The following is a 20,296-nucleotide window of genomic DNA, read 5'->3' as shown; positions in this document are numbered from 1 at the left end:
TTACAGGTAAGTAACTTGTTTTCTTATCCAGTATTGGGGTATCTTTCATAGATTCACATGCCTGAATCAGAGTAGCAAGCAGTGACATCATGTCTGTCGTTAGAGGAAGGTGGGAGACAAAATAAACCATATACATCCCCACACAACCAGGAAGGTAATAGAGCACAAACTTGTTAACATAACATATGCATCAAAACCTTCATAAGTACATTATATATATGACAGCGTTTGAAAATGCTAAAACATCATAATGAAAACATATGCTTAAAACAGGCAAATGAAGAATAAAAGACTGTCAAAAGTCTAACCTTAGTGAAGAAGATGCTGCAGTACCACTTCTCCAACTGCTGTATCATCATGAACTGCCGACTGCAGACAGTAATGCTTGGTAAAAGTGTGCACACTTTTCCACGTAGCAGCTCGGCAAATGTTCTCCAGCGCCACTCCAGCGAAAAGGGCCGTTGACGCTGACATTGTTCTGGTGGAATGCGCTTTGACCATTCTTGTTAAAGGTTTGTTGGCTTTGTCATGACAGAAGATAATCGTAGAAGACAACCATCTAGCTATAGTTGCCTTCGTTACAGCTTGACCCAAGGTGGCTCGACCATAAGCAACAAAAAGTTGATTAGATTTGCGGATGTCCTTTGTTTTTTGAAGATAAAACTTCAGGCACCGTTTCACATCCAGAGAATGTAAAACCTTCTCCACTGAAGTTGTAGGATCCGGGAAAAAAGTTTTGAGTTTGACCGGTTGATTGATGTGGAATGGAGTTGGTACTTTTGGAATGAATCTTGGGTTAGTTCTAAGCGTCACAAAGTCTTTAGAGAATTGTAAGAAAGGCTGTGTAATAGTGAAGGCCTGTATCTCACTGACTCTGCGGGCTGAAGTGAGAGCCAGTAAGATAGCACTTTCCAAGTTAGAAACTTTAGCTCCGCCTTGTGAATAGGTTCAAAAGGTCTTTTAGAAGTTGAGAAAGAACAATATTAAGATCCCACTCAGGAGGAGGAGGACGAACTGGTGGAAAAGCTCGGAACAGCCCCTTAAGGAATTGTTTGATCAAAGATGATGAACATAAGGATGGTTTGTTGGAACTCTTCCTGAACCTGGATATCGCCGCCAGATGCACCTTAATGGACGAAAAAACCAGTCCAGCCCTAGCTAAAGACAGCAGATATGGAAGGATGGCTTCAGGAGGAGCTTGAAGTGGATGAACATTATTTTCTCCACACCATGAGCAGAATCGTTTTCACTTAAAACGATATGTCTTGATGGTACTTTGAGCACGGGCTTGTGATAAGATCGCACTGCAGTCTGAGGAGATGTTAAGATCCTTGAACTCTAGGACGTCAGGAGCCAAGCGTGCAAGTGCAGTGATTGAGGATCCGGATGTTGGATCTGGCATCCCTCCCTTGTTAACATTGACACTGTCGGTTTGAGACGAAGTGGAGGCTGCTGAGATAGCAGAAGGAGCTCCTGAAACCAAAACTGGAGCAATGAGGATGAGAGTGCAATGTTCCCTCTTCATCTTTTGCAGTACGTTCGGAATGAGCGGAATCGGAGGATAAGCGTACGCAAATATTCCGGACCATCTCATCAAAAGGGCATTTCCCCTTGACCCCTGTTGAGGAAACCTGCTGGCATAAAACAGGCATTTGCTGTTCTGCTGCGTGGCGAACAAATCCAGCGTTGGTGTTCCCCATGTTTGAAAGATCCTCTCTACTTGATGCTGTTCGAGCTCCCATTCGTGACAGCCTGTGAAAGCTCTGCTGAGGTTGTCGGCTAGAGAGTTCTGGACGCCTTGCACATGTTCAGCTCTGAGGGATATGTTGTGGCGTAGGGCCCATTCCCACATCTCCTGAGCCTCCAGCGACAGGGTGAGAGATTTTGTTCCTCCCTGTTTGTTGATATAGTACATGCTGTTGGTATTGTCCATACGACCAGCACGGACGAATTTGCAATCCTTGGAAGAAAGGCCTGCAGGGACAGAAAAATGGCCCTCAGCTCTAGGCTGTTGATGTGTTTCTGCCGGTACTGACGAGACCATCGTCCCTGGATCTGAAGGTCCTGAAGGTGACCTCCCCAACCTTCCATGGAAGCGTCCGTAGTTAGGGTGAACTCTGGAATGTCTTGGAGAAAAGTGAGGCCTGGTGACAAATTGTGCGCCTTCGACCACCAAAGAAGGGCTTGCTTCATTTTGGTAGTTACTTTGATGCGGTCGTCGAACGATCCGTCGACTTGCCTCCACTGGCGAAGTAATTCCTCCTGTAACGGTCTCATTCTGAGTCTCGCCATAGGGATGAGGCTGATTGCAGAGGAGCACATCCCTAGAAGGGAAGCAAATGTCCGAACTGAAAGTGACCTTCTTGCAAATATTTGTTTTGCTAGTTTTAACAGTTTGTTCTGCCGCTCCTGAGTCAAGAACGCCTTGCACTGGCATGTGTTAAAGACCGCTCCCAGAAAGGTCAACTCCTGACGAGGTTGAAGCTGAGATTTGTTCGAATTGAGAGTCAGACCCAGAATCGAGAAGAGGGAGAGGGAACTCCTGACCGCTTCCATTGTGGAGTTTCTCGATGGTCCTTTTAACAGCCAGTCGTCGAGGTATGGGAAAACTTGTATTCCCTGGGACCTCAACATTGCTGCCACTGGGGCTAAACATTTGGTGAAGATTCTGGGGGCCGATTTGAGGCCAAATGGAAGTACTTTGAACTGAAAGTGGACGCCAGCCACTTGAAACCTTAGGTATTTGCGGTGTTTTGGGTGAATAGGGATGTGGAAGTAGGCGTCTTGCAGATCCAGAGAAGCCATAAAGTCCCCTTTGTTGAGACAATTCAGAATGTCTGTCAACGTTACCATGCGAAAACTCTGTTTCTTTAGATATTTGTTGAGTTTGCGCAGATCCAGTATTGGACGCCACTCTTCTGAAGTTTTCTCTACGAGGAAGAAGCGAGAATAAAATCCTTTCCCTTTCTGAGAAGGAGGAACTCGTTCTATCGCATTCTTGTGTAGCATCTTTAAGGCTTCTTTGAAGAGTAAGTGTAGACGAGGGGGAGGGGGACCCCTGGGCGGCGTTGTTGGTGGCTTCTGTAAAAACTCCAGAGTGTGTCCATTCCTGACAAGATCCAGGACCCACTGATCCGAAGTTATTGTCCGCCATTGTTGGTAAAAGGCGGAAATTTTGGCGCCCACGGGAAGGGGAGGATGAATGGCTGATGTCCGGCAAAGCTCATTGTCGCTTGTTGGAATCACGCCCTTGATTGTTTGAGCGTCGTTTCCCTCCTTGATGAGAGAAAGATCCAGAGGCAGGCTGTCTGTAAGAGGTTTGATAGTACGGTTGTTTGTACTGAGATTGGTATTGGCGATTTTGCTGGTTGGAATAGTTCCCCCTGGAGGAGTAACCACGGCCTCTTGCTCCTCTAAAGGATCCCCTCTTGTATTGCAGGGTACCAAGGGATTTAGCTGTTTCTGTATCTGTCTTTATTGCCAGCAAAGCGTCATCGATGTGTTTTCCAAAAAGTGAATCTCCATCGTACGCCATGTCCAAGATTTTTGTTTGGACCTCAGGCCTGAAGGTGGTAGCCCGGAGCCAACCTTGACGCTTAAGTACTGCTGCTCCTGCCAATTGTCTGAAGTTGGTGTTCGAAATATCAAGGACGCAATCAATGATTTCCGAAGCTGCCCTTTCTCCCTCCAGTACGATCCTGCGCACCTCTTGCTGATGATCGTCAGGGATCAAATCAAGGTATTCAGACAGATCGGACCACATCTGCCTATCATAACGGGCCAGGATAGCTAACGAATTGGCAGCTTTAATGGAGGCTGCTGCATTTGCAGAGAACTTCTTCCCAATGGCATCCAGTCTCCTGCCTTCCTTGTCAGGTGGTGTTGAAATGGGAACAGAAGGATTCTTGGACTTCTGCTGTGCAGCCTGGGATATGACAGAGTCTGGTCGAGGGTGACCTAGTAAACAAGATGGAGTATCCGATGGTGCTCGATACTTTTTCTCTATTTGTGGAAGGACTGCAGGAATTTTCATGCTGTTGAGGCCCTCCTTCCATATATATTCAATAATGGGGATAGCCCTGGTAACTCTGCGATATCCCTCTTTAAAGTCATGCAAAAAGCAGTCAGACTGCTCAACTGTGACGGTCAATTCAAATCTATTAGCTGCACGTTGCATAATATTGTGAAATCCGCCAATATCCTCAGGTGGAGAATATGAAGGGCGGGGCGCAGGCGGTGAAGGCATAGGAATGACATAATCCTCCCATGGATCTATAGGTGTATTATCTGGCAATTCGCCCTCTTCCCTGCCATCATCGTCATCATGAGAAGTATCCGTGTCATCTTGAGGTGCAGGACCAGTATCCTGTCTTGGGGACAATGATGCCCACGGTGACGGAGGCCTTGGCACGTCAACTGGGGTAGACGGCACAGCAGGTGCAACTGGAGTTGGAGGAAATCTCTGGCGATAGTCTGCCAACATCGCTTGTAAATCCTGAATTAAAGTAGATGGCAGATGACCAGTGTCCTCAGATCTTGGAGGTCTGGCAGGGGGCGATTGATATGACGTCGAGAAATCTTCATGCGCATAATGACCATGGACATCATCCTCATCGTCCTCCTGATATTTGATATTCAATTGAGAAGGGTGACGGGCAATGCCAAAAGGACCATCATCCTCTTCACCTTCATCTGAATCTTCCTCCACATATGCCTCTAAAAGATGTGAGGGTAAGAGTGGAGAAATGTGAGAATAATCGTGCCTCTGATACATTTTCATTTAAAAATGCGTATAATGGATCTTTGTCGGAGGTGAACTGGGCAACAGATGAGCAGATGCCACTGCCGTCGCAGTAGTCGATGACGATGAAGCCATTGTTATTGGATTCTCCGTCGACGGAACCGTCGATAGCTTGTCCACTGATGGAACTGTCGTCAATGGCAATGATTTTGCCGTCGACGTGGTCGTCAATGTTATCTTCGTCGACGAACCCTTCGTCGATGAGGTCGTCGATGAGCCCTTCGTTGACGAGGGCGTCGATGATGTCTTCGTCGAAGAGTCCTTCGTCGACGAGTCCTTCGTCGACGAGACCGTCGATGGTGTCTTCGTCGACGAGTCCTTCGTCGACGAGGTCGTCGATGGTTTCTTGGTCGACGAGTCCTTCGTCGACGAGATTGTCGTCAGTGTCTTCGTCGACGACGATGTTGGCTTCGTCGACGGGATTTTCGTCGACGGACCGGAGGTTTTAGTTGACGGGGCAGTCGTCGACGACGGGACAGTCGGTAACTTGTTTTCCGTCGTCGAAGGCTTCACAGGCGATGACAAAATTTTTACAGACATCAGTGGTGAGGTAATAGCCGAAGTGGTGACCGTAGAAGCAGTAGAAGAAGTAGAAGTCAAAGTAGTAGTATGAACAGACACCAGGGAAACAGTCTTAGCCTGGGCTGTACTCACAGTTGTTGTTCGCGAAGAAGACGATGCACTCTTGGAGGGTTCTGAGGCTCTCTGAGAGGGTTTAAGTTTTTTCTTTCTCTCAGGAGAAGAGCTTTCCCTGGATCTGGCTCTCTTGCTGTAGGTAGAGGCCTTGTCCTCATCATCAGTGGAAGATCATTACAACCACAAAAGAACCCTTGCCTCCCTATCCCCGATTGTTTTTGGAGGGAAGGTACGGCAAATCCTACAGTCCTTCTCAACATGTGAGGGGTGTAGACAATAAATGCAGCCACCAAAATTTTGGGCAAAGATACTGTGTAATGTTTTTAATGTTTTATCCCACGATAATATACCGGCCTCTTGGAAAAAATCGATCATTATCCCTGTCTACAAGAAGGGAAATAGGCAGGACCCCTCCTGTTATAGACCCATTTCCTTAATTGACTCCTCAGTCAAAATTCTGGGACGGGTCATTCTGTTTAAATTGAATGAATGGGTGAATGATAGAGGGGTTCTATCAAATGTCCAATATGGGTTTAGACCAAAGAGGAGCACAATAGACCAATGTCTAAATTTGCATCTGCTATTAGATAAATATACAAGGACCAAGGAGGGGTCCATGTACCTGGGGGTCATGGACCTCTCATCAGCTTTTGACCTCGTAAATCGCTCAAAGTTGTGGAATATTTTACTCAACATGGGTCTTGACAGGGCTCTGGTTAACCTTCTAGCAGATTTACACTCTGGTTTATTAGCTTCTGTTACGGTCACTTCGGAGGGCCGTTGTTCTAGTCATTTTAATTCAGAAAGGGGGGTCAGGCAAGGGTGCATCCTGGCTCCCCTTTTATTTACGATATATATAAATGCTCTGGAACCCGCATTAAAGGAGGCCACCCTTGACATTCCGCGTATAGGAGAACTCGGTATCCCAGTTCTCCTGTACGCGGACGACACTGTCCTTCTCTCGCGGACAGGGGTTGGATTACAACGCCTCCTGGATGTTTTTGAGGACTTCATGGGTTCCCTGGACCTTAAAATAAATGTCAAGAAGTCTCAGATAATGATAATGGGAAGGTGCTCTAGGAAGAAGTACTCTAAAACGTTTACCTGCAGAAAAGAGGAACTTTGTAGAGTTCCCACATTTCCCTATCTGGGGATTACATTTGATGAGAGAGGGAACTGGGGTCCGCAGATAAAAAACAGAAACATTTCCTTGGCGAGAACCAGCTCTGCCCTCCAGGGCTTCTCGAAAAAACTGGGGGCTAGGCCAATAGCTGTATTAATGAAAATCTACAAAGCAAAATGCCTCGCAGTGGCTACCTATGGTAGTTCAATATGGGGACATGGTTCCCCGGATTGTTTGCAGGTCACCGAAAACAAATTCTTGAGGTCCGTCCTTTCAGTTCCACAGTCTACCCCCTCGTATACTATTCATCCAGAACTTGGGGTGGGCCGTATTTCAGATATGATAAAAATGGCCCCTTTAAAAGCCTGGATGAAGACCTGGCTAAATCAGGAAATTCCCCTGAATCATGTCATTTTGAAAGATTGTTTACATCTAGATACAAAAAATAAAATTCAGTGGTTGACATATATTAAAAATAGTTTTGTCAGGCTAGGGAGACCTAAGCTTTTTTTCTCTCCTGAGTCAATAACATTAAAGGACATTGCACTAATTAAGAGTGCAATGGGACAAATGTTAAGCCTGGAGAGAGAACAACTGGAATTAAAAAAAAACTACTGTGAGGACTAACCTCATCATATCAGCCAAGAAGGACTGGAAATGTATCTTAATATTGTGAATCGACCATATCATAGGTTTCTTTTAACTCAATTCCGTTTTAATATGATTCATTTGAATCTTGGATATTTCCCTAATTGGAGCTCCCCTGATAACTCAATGCCGTGTTCTTGTGATAACTTCTCCACCCAGAACACAATGCATTTTTTGATGTTCTGTGGTCATTACACGGCATTAAGGCTAAAATTTCTGGTCCCAATTTTAAAGGAGGCTGGGTTTTTGCAGGTTAAGCCAGCTCTCTTGTACCTGCAACTACTGCAGACCCCTAGAATTATTTTTCACGTTGCTAGTTTTCTAGTGGGTGCTGTTAGGATTAGGAACAAGAATATGAATGGGAATTCCTAAAAGGTCGTGAAATGTATTGGGATGAAATTAAAGATAATGTTTTGCACTATGTGATGGTGATTAGGGGAACTATATTGGATGACGTTTTGTATCTCTTTTATCATGACCTCATTTAAAAAATTTTAAGGATATTTTTAAAGACTTTGATATATTTCTTACTGTGTATAATTAGCTCTGTTTTTAGCATGTATAATTAATGTATTGTATTTTGTGTAAGTTTTGTATAGTACTATCGTCTTTTTATGATATTGATTTATCGAAATAAAGTATTCTGACTGACTGACTGACTTATTGCCACTCTTAGCTACTACTACAATCCTTGGCAAGCTCTCCTGGGACTTCCACGCTCCCTCGCCCGGGACTTCCACGCTCCCTCCCCCATATGGATGACGTTCCTGAGACTCACTATACATGCAAACAGATGTCGCCGGAAAGTGCTCACCAGCTCCGGGAAATATGCATCTACAGGCTAGTCCTATGTTGGTGGAAATTCCCCATATCCTTGACAATGGGTATCCCCTGTTGTATTAAATACCTCTATCTCAATGTGAGAGGTCCTAATGTCCCCAACAACAGGCGTCAAGTCTGGCGATATTTATTTAACCAAGAACCAGACATTCTTTTCCTACAAGAGACCCACCTTTTGCAATCCGACACGTCGAATGGCTCATCCTAAGTACCCGGCACAATTCTGGGCATCTTCCCCAACTAAAACGGCTGGGGTTGCAATTCAATGCAAAGCGGGACTCTAGCTACAGGGATCGCGGGTGGTGAGGGAAAAGATGGAAGGATTTTAAAAATTGTGATTCACCATAACACACAACCCCTCACCCTGCCTAATGTGTACACCCCTAAACAGGCATAGGACCCCTACCTCAGAAATTTGTCGAAAGAACAGGTGTCACAAGCAGGGGACCGACTAATTCTGGGGGGTGGGGGGAGGTGGACTTTAATTTGGTTTGAGACCCTAACCCTGTTCGACATCCTTCCATGGTACAGGGACAATGTCTTCAGCACTGAAGAGGGCCCTCATGGAGCTAGGCCTCACAGACGACTGGTGATACCAATTACCAGACACACAAGACTACTCTTACTACTCACACGTTCACTGCTGAGACTCCTGCATCAACCACTTTTTCCTCCCCAGTCCACTCATATGAGACCTAGAATCTGCCCTTATCCCAAATATCTCCATATCAAATCATACCCATCGGGAACTGCTTTTGCAAGGACATGCCAACACGACATAACCCCGATGGCGATTACCCCCCCCCCGATATTCTACGCGACCCAGTCGACGTGGCTGAGATACGGTAGGTGATCTTGGCGTACTTTGCCTCTAACAATATACCTGAAACCCTGCGCTTTATCGTTTCAGTTGCCTTTAAGGTGGTAACCTGGAGCGCCATCACCTCAATTGCGATGGAGCGCATACGAAAGGCCCGACTGGTTGAAAGCGTCTTGGTTAGTGACATCAAGGCGCTGGAGCGACTGGATCTTTCGGCGCCCTCGAGAAGCCACGACCTATACTCCGGGGCCAGCTTAGGGCGCACCGGACAAACAAGGCACTGAAGCAGAGATACTATGAAGGAGGGAACAAAGTGGGAACAGTCATCGCCTGTCGACTAAATAATGCAGAATGCAAGGGTACACATCGTAAGAGGTTAAAAGGGCAGAGGATACTTGGGCTACCTCGAAACGCAACGAACAACAGGCGTTCTACACCTTCTCCACTGCCCTATACGTGAAAGACTCTAGAACAACATAGGAGTGACGAAAAATATAAAAGAAACCAACCCAAGGTGGTCTTGTTCGGGTATATAGTTTCCAAATATTTAAAGAAAAGGAGAAAAAGAGAAAAAGGAGATACACAATATAAGGGTGAAATGACTAAGTGAAAAGCAAATTTTGTTAAAAAGTAGAACCCTCACTCATCAACACAGTTGATGACATGCTTCATCATAGGGTTCCACCAAGGAGACCGAATGTCTCCCTGGTGTGCTGCCACGCCTGGATTACAGCGGAGCTGGTATGTAGAGGATGTGTAAAATGGTGCTCAGAGGGATAAGTGAATTAAAAGATGGCGGACTGAACTCCAACGAATCTTTAATAAAGAGTCAGACCACGATCGTTAAAAGCAAGTGATTCGGACACTAATGGCAATGAGTTTGAGCCAAATGTATCCTGTGAGGTGTGTAGGTCGACATGTTTCTGCTTGTAATCGCTAGCTCAGCAAAGCTTTCATCAGGACCAGAAAATAAAAATAAAAACTCCCCAGGCGGTATACGCACCCTAAGGCGTACCCTAACCTTGGGGATGTATGTGCATGTAGAGGTAAACTCACGGTTTTACCCGATGTAGGTAGTCTCAGAATCAAGACCCCCTCACTATGCACATCTTACCGCCCTATCGCTCTCCTGAACACAGATGCAAAAATCTACACTAAAATTCCGGACCGGACAAACAAGGCACTGAAGCAGAGGTACTATGAAGGAGGGAACAAAGTGGGAACAGTCATTGCCTATCGACTAAATAATGCAGAATGCAAGGGAACACATTGTAAAAGGTTAAAAGGGTAGAGGATACTTGGGCTACCTCGAAACGCAACGAACAACAGGCGTTCTACACCTTCTCCTCTGCCCTATACGTGAAAGACTCTAGAACAACATAGGAGTGACAAAAAATATAAAAGAAACCAACCCAAGGTGGTCTTTTTCGGGTATTTAGTTTCCAAATATATAAAGAAAAGGAGAAAAAGAGAAAAAGGAGATACACAATATAAGGGTGAAATGACTAAGTGAAAAGCAAATTTTGTTAAAAAGTAGAACCCTCACTCATCAACACAGTTGATGACATGCTTCATCATAGGGTTCCACCAAGGAGACCGAATGTCTCCCTGGTGTGCTGCCACGCCTGGATTACAGCGGAGCTGGTATGTAGAGGATGTGTAAAATGGTGCTCAGAGGGATAAGTGAATTAAAAGATGGCGGACTGAACTCCAACGAAACTTTAATAAAGAGTCAGACCACGATCGTTAAAAGCAAGTGATTCGGACACTAATGGCAATGAGTTTGAGCCAAATGTATCCTGTGAGGTGTGTAGGTCGACATGTTTCTGGTTATAATCGCTAGCTCAGCAAAGCTTTCATCAGGACCAGAAAATAAAAATAAAAACTCCCCAGGCGGTATACGCACCCTAAGACGTACCCTAACCTTGGGGATGTCTGTGCATGTAGAGGTAAACTCACAGTTTTTACCTGATGTAGGTAGTCTCAGAATCAAGAACCCCTCACTATGCACATCTTACCGCCCTATCGCTCTCCTGAACACAGATGCAAAAATCTACACTAAAATTCTGGCAAACCGACTAGAACCATATCTGCACAGCCTGGTCAACCCAGATCAGGTGGGGTTCATCCTACAGCAACAGTGAGCGGACAACACACGCTGGGTGGTTTACTACTAGAAAAAGGTCTGCGCCGGGATATCCCTGCTTGTCTACTCACTTTAGATGCTGAAAAAGCATTTTATGGCGTTGACTGGGATTTTCTGCAGGCAGTGCTCCAGCAAATAGGACTGGGCCCAGTTATGGTCTCTAGAAAAATGGCCTCTTACACCACTCGACACAATACAAAAAGTAGTGATATTAGTTCACTAGACCGGGTACAACAATCATAGTTACTGAAAAATACCCATCAGTAGCTCTTCCTGGGCGCCCTTTTCATCATGTGGTTTCCAATAAATAAGTACCTTCCTCAGAGCCATCTAATTTTAAAACATCACTATTTTGCACCTTTGCACTATTTCACTTTTTCTCGCACTGCTTTTCAGTAGCCACCTGTGACCCAGATATAATATCACTGGTTCCCTTGTTGTCATTCATGACTAAACTCTTTTCTGTCCTTCATGGTTAAGAAGGAACCCACATGATGAAAAGGGCGCCCAGGAAGAGCTACTGATGGGTATTTTTCAGTAACTATGATTGTTGTACCCGGTCTAGTGAACTAATATCACTACCCACCACATAGTCGTCTCTTGTGAATCCCATACCTCTTGACCCTCCACTACTTTTTGTATTGTGTCTAGTTACTTTCGGGGAATGTATTGTTGAGTGGTCGTTAAAAAATTTTCCCTGAGACCCAAACCCATTCTGATTTGTTTAACTCTTACACCACTCCCCAAGTTCGGCTTAGGGTCAAGGTCCGGTTCACCGAGCACATACATATATATAGGGGCACCAGAAAGGGTAGCCCTTTCTCGCCCCTACTTTTTGCCCTAGTGGTAGAGCCACTGGCAATCGCTATCAGACAGGCAGGAGACATCAAGGGCAACCCCTTTGGGGGGAGTGAACATAAAGTAGCACTATTCGCTGACGATCTCTTACTTATCCTGACAGATCCCAGGAACTCTCTGACCATGCTGATATCACTGTTTAGGTCCTTTGAGGTGATCTCAGGATTTAGAATCAATCTGGACAAGTCCCGGGTATTGAACCTATTGATCCCTGGGGAAGACATGCCGGTCTTGCAAACGCTCAACACTTTTCAAAGGACTTCACATTCCCTTCCCTATCGACAGGGATAGAGGCAAACTGGCCAGAGTGTAGGAAATCATCTTTATAAGACCTAAGAACTTGGAAATCTCACTCAATCTCTTGGCTTGGCCGGATTAACGCAGTTAAAATGTCCATATTGCCGACAATACAATGCATATTCCAAATACTGCCAACCCCCATACCACAAGCAGATGTAATGCGTCTGCAGCGCAAAATCACTGCTTTCATTTGGGGTAGGAAACCTCAGAGATTTACCAATAAACTCTTTTTGCTTCCTAGGGATGGGGGCGGGGGTGTCTGGCATGCCTCAGCATACCAGAGTACTATCCGGCACAACATCTCTCATTCATCTCAGAGTGGGTGGTCCACAAAAGTGAGAAATACTGGTTCCACATGGACCGGGCGATGCCCTGCAGGCCACTTTGGGACCTGGACTGGTTTTCGCGGCCTGCCCGGACACGTAGTGCTCACATAGCCATTCCCACGAAAACAGTGTTAGACCTTTGGGACAAAGTCGCAGTAAAGGGCCTTACCTCCTTTCCTTCCCCCAACACACCTCTGGCACACATCCCCGACTTTCCCCCTTACCTACAGTCGCATTCCTTCGCGGCGTGGAGAGAAGGTGAATGCCGTACGATTTAAGATCTCTTTGAGGGAGAAACGTTCAAAATTTTTGACCAGTTCAAACACAGTTTTCACTTACCTGATGAGGCCAGATTACAATATTAGCCAAAACCACACTGGTTGCTGACACCTCAAAACATGCAAGTGGCTACACGCCACTTACCTGCTTTGAATCATTAGTACGCTCTAATGAGGGCTCACGAGGCCTGATCTCTCGCACCTACCAGGTACTACAACGCTCTACCCCAATCAGACTCCACTCATAACAAACACAATGGGACGTAGACAGTACAGAGGAGAATCCCCTGAAACAATGGGAACAGCTATGGCATGACATACTTAGAATATACATGAGCATACCCCAGCGGGAAACTGCTTACAAGCTCATGACAAGGAGGCACTACACTCCTCAGCGCCTGCAACAGATGTTCCCTGCCTCCTCGCCCTCTTGTTGGCGCTCCCAGTCAGTGGCTGGGGACTTCATTCATATCTGGTGGTCCTGCCCCTCGCAGACCCTTTACTGGAAGCAAATCCTATGTAACATTAAAGGCATTATTGGCTTCCCCATACCGAACACTTTTGCTGTGGTTATATAGTGAATAAGGCCCCTGACACTCACCGCCTTGACTCACTCTAATTGGCATCTTATTACACAAATGCTTGGCACAGCTAAACAATTACTAACCCTCCATTGGAAGAAGCACTCTGCATCTTCCATCGCCCTAAGGTTTACCAGCTCTGGCATGGTATAGCGAAGAAATTTCTCTTGTGCCGGATACCACACACAGAAAACAGTCAAACGTATTTGGCAGCCACTGTCGATCACTTCTCTAGACTGGAGCATGCCTGCTCCACTTCCCCCCCCTTCTGCTCCAAGCCCACCAGCTACTTGAAGACAAGTCACTGTTCCTGAGTACTGAAACACTACAGAAGAATCCCTAGAAGCCTCATTGACCCCATTTGAGATAGGCCTGCCCTCCTCCTGGCCCTCTTTTTCTTTTCCTTATTTCCCTCACTTCCACAATTCTTTCTTCTTCTTCCTTCTTGTTTACCTACAGCCCACAGCTATTGCTTCACCAGCACGGCACGGTTATGACATAAGTCGCAATGATATTATATGTAAAATGAACACTATTCATGTTTCTACCTTGCTTGTGTAGCCTTTAATGCAAGAGATATACTTGTGCACCGCTTGTCATAAGTGTCCATGCTGTGGTACAAGTTTTCAAACTTTCAATAAACAGATTTGAAAAGAAAGAAAAGTGATAAAGACCTAAAGCCGTGGGACAGCTTGGAAGAGTGTATAAGACAACTGAAGACTGTTCAAAATTGAGTTGCGGCTGGTTTACGAAGCAGTTAATCCAACCAATGATTGCTTTTTTTCTCTCCATACGGCTTTCTGATAAGATGTTTGACACTTTGAGAAGAAATTGTTGCCATCGGCATTTCAGTTTCTGACATTGTCTTTTCAACTCTGACAGTCTGGGACTGAATAATTTATAGGTGACTCTGAGATCCTGTTTTGTTTCCTCATATTTTTGTAGTGCCAACTTTTGTTATGTGGTGGCAGAATTTCCCTATAAGAGATTCTGGGTCATTGTTGTGTAGTGCTTTGCATTAACCCGCACTACATAGTTGTTGAAGTCTGTTCTTTGGGATGTAGATTAAATGTAAGTTTTTCTTGACTATTATCAGGGTGGAGGTAAAAACAGGACTTCAGGAGACAAAGGAATGATCCAAGCACATCTGAGGTTGTACTTCCCGTTATCTTTTTTAGGTCAATTACAAGCTTTAGTGATCACCAAAGTGTTCATTATTTCGATTAGGTGTGCAGCGGAATGGTAGTCGGATCCACCTAACATATGTTCAAATCACCAATAAACTGCATTTTGGTTTGCAGGTGTAAGGCCAGTTAAGAATTTTTTCTAGGAATCTAGAGCTCTAGCCTGCCAGTCTTTACATTGTTGCAACAACGATGGTAGAGTGAAAAATAAATGAGCATCTACAATCTCAATTTAATAGAAGAGTAGGATAACTTTGAATCAGAGAGTGATGAGTTTATTAAATATTATTGATGACCCATAATCAACCCATGTATTATGGCTTTCAAACATTTTTGTACTAAAAGTACAATTTTCTGTTATCGCAGCACTGCCCCCAAAGTTTAGCTATGCAAATGAGCAAAATCTTTCCTTCTAACCTGTCACCATTGTACCATACCATCACACTCACCTTTGGGGTATTGATTTATGAAAAAAGGTATTCACGTAGCTTGTTGAAGTGCAACTGCATGAGCAAATTACTATTATAAAACCCTCCCATTTCCATTTCTACAAAAACATGGTGATAGTCGCTTTTTCCTATGTATATGGAAAATTGGCTTCAGGTAAAATCGAGATTTGTGGTAAAACACATTAGAACATTGAACTAAGGTACTGGAGACAGTGAGGTAGCTGCATTCCAGCGGTAATTTCACATAAGGGGATGCATGAAGAGTTCACAAAAAATGCAAAACGGACAACCATTACTGAGTCAGGGCTGATACCAGTCGGAATTTAAGAGACTGCTCTATTGTAGCTACCTTAAGAAATCCAACTGCACATCTCTAGCTAAATATAAACTGTTCTGACATCAAGTACCACCATCACCTTTAAAGCAAATGTTTCCCTCAGGCTTTGGGGCTCTCTCTCTGTCAGCTGGTGTTCATGTCTGCCATCTTCGTATTCATGAATATTCTCAAGCTTGGATGTAACTACCTTCCTTGACACTACTCCCTCTATTTTCTGGAAAGGAAGATTGAAAAGTTAGTTAGCCAAAACTGTTGAGCTTAGGCAAAAGAAATGCAGAGACGGAGAAAAATGTGTGCCTAACAGGGACAGCAGTGGGGTCAATAAAAACAAGATAGCTATCTTCATTAAAGCTTTTTCCAATAGCTACTTTATCTTCCTGCACACACACTACCTAGAATAGCCCCTCAAACGCAAAACTGGAACTGGAATGGCTGCAAGTAGTTCCCCCACCAGGCTTTAGGTGGGGCGGTATTCCAGCAGCAGGACCTGCACGGTCATCATCATCACTAGAAGTGATGTGCTGGCAGATAGAGCTGCAAACCATGTTTGGTAGAAGTGGTTTGAAAAGTGATAAGGGAAGGGGCGTGGCCAAGCCGCTAATAGAGTGAGACACACACTCTTGTGTCTCCGTACCCCTGCGGCCCGAACCTAGCCAATACTCCAGCATCTAAGTTGGTGGACCCCCACCGAGGATCGCCCTGGCAACAGGAGAGGCAGTTGGTGGCACAGGAGCTGGAAACGTCTCCTTAGCTCTCCGGAGACTGATCTAGCCGTGGCAGCTGGGGTCCCCGTCGGGTGGCGCCCACCATCTTGAGGCCTGCCGTGGTGTTGTGGAGCCTCGGGGTCTCCCTTCCTGCCATCCCACGCCTCCAGCAGGTCCTCTCGGTGGCTGGTGGAAACAACCGAAACACATCTCCGCCCATGCTGGCTGGCCGGGAGCCTCGACCTGGACCTCATGGCGCCCTATCTATTCACTTTGGTGCCCAGTGGCAGATCCGGGAGGGAGGATCACCTGGCCACGGCCCTGTGGGAGAGAGAGTAAGGGAGCCGAGGTCTTGGACTCCGCATGAGGCCAAGGGGTGGGGCCGGGCCAGCGCCGCTGCCAAGCAGCAAAACATTTGGGCCTTGCTCGGCCTGAAGCACTGCCTCTTCCTGCTACACTAATGATAAACGGCAAGTGCTTCAGCTGCTTGGGGGCCTTAATCGCCGCTGCGGACCACCCCTCTGCCTCCAATGGAGGATTTTGGCAAGTGTCTGTCCCTTCTGCTCCTGACTGATGCTGTCCTTGAGGTCCCAGTACTGCTTGCCACAACCTACCAGCGAAAACACCTCCTTCAAATGGGGTCACAGGTGGGGAGCCAGCTACCCCGTGGGGACTCCGTGGCTCCCACTGCCCATGGGCAGCGACTGGGAAAGGGGCATGAACCCACTGCAGGACTCTGGAGGCTCTTAACTGCTGGGATGCCTCATGATACCCTAGCCACATCCTAGAAGTAAGGGGCAATCAGATATGGGTATTCCGGGACTGGAATGGAGTTTCTTGACCCTGTTGGCCTATAACTTTAGTTGTTCATTTCTTGCCTTCCCCCATCTTTCAATTTCCTACACTCACGGGAGGCCGTGGGTGGAGGATGGGTCTTTCATAGGTTACTCTTCCTTCACGCTGGGTCTTACTCATGACTTATTGCCACTCTTAGCCACTACTACAATCCTTGGCAAGCTCTCCTGGGACTTCCACGCTCCCTCCCCCATATGGATGACGTTCCTGAGACTCACTATACATGCAAACAGATGCTGCCGGAAAGTGCTCACCAGCTCCCGGAAATATGCATCTACAGGCCAGTCCTATGTTGGTGGAAATTCCCCATATCCTTGACAATGGGTATCCCCTGTTGTATTAAATACCTCTATCTCAATGTGAGAGGTCTTAATGTCCCCAACAACAGGCGTCAGGTCTGGCGATATTTATTTAACCAAGAACCAGACATTATTTTTCTACAAGAGACCCACCTTTTGCAATCCGACACGTCGAATGGCTCATCCTAAGTACCCGGCACAATTCTGGGCATCTTCCCCAACTAAAACGGCTGGGGTTGCAATTCAATGCAAAGCAGGACTCTAGCTACAGGGATCGCGGGTGTTGAGGGACAGGATGGAAGGATTTTAAAAATTGTGATTCACCATAACACACAGCCCCTCAACCTGCCTAATGTGTACACCCCTAAACAGGCATAGGACCCCTACCTCAGAAATTTGTCGAAAGAACAGGTGTCACAAGGAGGGGACCAACTAATTCGGAGGGGTGAAGGGGAGGTGGACTTTAATTTGGTTTGAGACCCTGACCCTGTTCGACATCCTTCCATGGTACAGGGACAATGTCTTCAGCACTAAAGAAGGCCCTCATGGATCTAGGCCTCACAGACGACTGGTGATACCAATTACCAGGCACACAAGACTACTCTTACTACTCACATTGCTCAGACTCTTGCATCAACCACTTTTTCCTCCCCAGTCCACTCATATGAGACCTAGAATCTGCCCTTATCCCAAATATCTACATATCAAATCATACCCATTGGGAACTGCTTTTGCAAGGACACGCCAACACGACACAACCCCGATGGCAATTACCCCACCCCCCCATATTCTACGCAACCCAGTCGACGTGGCTGAGATACGGTGGGTGATCTTGGCGTACTTTGCCTCTAACAATATACCTGAAACCCTGCAATTTATCGTTTCAGTTGCCTTTAAGGAGGTAACCTGGAGCGCCATCACCTCAATTGCGATGGAGCGCATACGAAAGGCCCGACTGGTTGAAAGCGTCTTGGTTAGTGACATCAAGGCGCTGGAGCGACTGGATCTTTCGGCGCCCTCGAGAAGCCACGACCTATACTCCGGGTCCAGCTTAGGGCGCACCGGACAAACAAGGCACTGAAGCAGAGATACTATGAAGGAGGGAACAAAGTGGGAACAGTCCTTGCCTGTCGACTAAATAATGCAGACGGCAAGGGCACACATTGTAAAAGGTTAAAAGGGTAGAGGATACTTGGGCCTTCTCCACTGCCCTATCAATCAATCAATCAATCATAGCATTTGTATAGCGCGCTACTCACCCGGAAGGGTCTCAAGGCGCTTGAGGGAGGGGTCCGCTACTGCTCGAACAGCCAGGTCTTGAGTGGTTTCCTGAAGGCGAGATGGTCCTGTGTCAGCCGGAGGTGGATGGGGAGGGAGTTCCATGTCTTGGCTGCCAGGTAGGAGAAGGATCTTCCTCCGGCATCTTCGGATGCGTGGTACGGCGGCGAGGGCGAGGCTTGTAGAACGTAGCTGGCGGGTGGGCGTGTAGTAGGTCAGGCGGTCGTTGAGGTACTTGGGGCCCAGGTCGTGGAGAGACTTGTGTGCGTGGGTAAGGAGCCTGAACGTGATCCTTTTGCTGATGGGGAGCCAGTGCAGGTCCCTCAGGTGGCCGGAGATGTGGCTGCGTCGGGGGATGTCCAAGATGAGTCGGGCGGAGGCGTTCTGTATGCGCTGGAGTCTTTTCTGTAGTTTGGCTGTGGTTCCCGCATAGAGGGTGTTCCCGTAGTCCAGTCGGCTGGTGACGAGTGCCTGGGTGACCGTCTTCCTGGTTTCGGTCGGGATCCAGCGGAAGATCTTTCGGAGCATACGCAGGGTGTTGAAGCACGATGAGGCGACGGCGTTGACTTGTCTGGTCATCGAGAGGGAAGAGTCCAGGATGAAGCCCAGGTTGCGTGGGTGGTCTGTTGGCTTGGGAGCGGTGCCCAGGGCGGGAGGCCACCAGGAGTCGTCCCAGGCGGAGGGCGATGGTCCCAGGATGAGGACTTCCGTCTTGTCTGAGTTCAGTTTCAGGCGGCTGTTCTTCATCCACTCGGCGACGTCTTTCATCCCTTCGTGTAGGCTCGTTCTGGCGGTGGCGGGGTCGTTGGTGAGGGAGAGGATCAGCTGGGTGTCGACGGCGTAGGAGATGATGTTGAGGTTGTGTTGGCGTGCGATGGCTGCGAGAGGGCTCATGTAGACGTTGAAGAGGGTTGGGCTGAGCGATGATCCTTGCGGTACGCCGCAGATGACTTCGGTGGCCTCGGATCGGAACGGGGGGAGGCGGACTCTTTGTGTTCTTCCGGCGAGGAACGAGATGATCCACTCCCGTGCCTTTTCTTGGATACCGATGTTGCTGAGGCGTTGAACTAGGGTGCGGTGGCAGACGGTGTTGAACGCTGCAGAGAGGTCCAGGAGGATGAGGGCCACTGTTTCCCCGTTGACGAGCAGGGCTCGGATGTCGTCGGTGGCTGCGATGAGGGCGGTCTCGGTGCTGTGGTTGGCTCGGAAACCGGACTGCGAGGGGTTGAGGGATCCGTTCGTCTCGAGGAAGGCTGCAAGCTGTCTGTTGACGGTCTTCTCGATGACTTTGGCAGGAAAAGGGAGGAGCGAGATGGGGCGGAAGTTCTTGAGGTCGGTGGGGTCTGCTGTTGGTTTCTTCAGTAGGACGTTGAGCTCGGCATGCTTCCAGCTCTCCGGGAAGGTGGCGGTGTTGAAGGAGGAGTTGATGACGTCCCGGAGTTGGGGTGCGATGATGGAGTCGGCCTTGTTGAAGACGTGGTGGGGGCAGGGGTCGGTCGGAGATCCGGAGTGGATGGTGTTCATCGTGCCGGCTGTGTCTTCGGTGGTCACCGTGGTCCAGGTGCGGAGGGTGGCGGTGGGGGGCGTTGGTTCGACGGTCCGGTGCGTGGAAGGTGCGCCGAAGCTGTTGTGGATGTCGGCGATCTTGCGGTGGAAGTACGAGGCGAGAGAGTCGCAGAGATCTTGTGAAGGAGTGATGTCGTTGTTGCCGGTGCTGGGATTGGAGAACTCCTTGACGATGCTGAAGAGTTCCTTGCTGTCGTGGGCGTTGTTTTCCAGTCGTTCCTTCAGTGATTTCTTCTTGGTGGTGCGGATGAGCTGGTGGTGCTTGCG

General features: G+C 47.4%; 1 protein-coding gene across 5 annotated transcripts in view; it reads right to left on the bottom strand.

Moving 5' to 3' along the window:
* DZIP1L (DAZ interacting zinc finger protein 1 like) overlaps window positions 1–20,296 on the bottom strand; it is a 796,975-nt gene that overhangs the window by 370,291 nt on the left and 406,388 nt on the right. For 3 of the 5 annotated variants that reach the window (XM_078665844.1, XM_078665841.1, XM_078665842.1), the window contains exon 9: window positions 15,407–15,541. The exons of the other annotated variants lie outside the window; for them this stretch is intronic. In XM_078665844.1, the coding sequence (XP_078521970.1) occupies window positions 15,407–15,541 (135 nt within the window). The remainder of the gene's footprint in view (window positions 1–15,406; window positions 15,542–20,296) is intronic. 5 annotated transcript variants of the gene reach the window in all.

Source organism: Lissotriton helveticus, chromosome 11 (genome assembly GCF_964261635.1).
Source record: "Lissotriton helveticus chromosome 11, aLisHel1.1, whole genome shotgun sequence".
NCBI lineage: Eukaryota > Metazoa > Chordata > Amphibia > Caudata > Salamandridae > Lissotriton > Lissotriton helveticus.
Note: the sequence above shows the minus strand (reverse complement) of the source record. Positions and strands in the feature narration are given on the sequence as shown.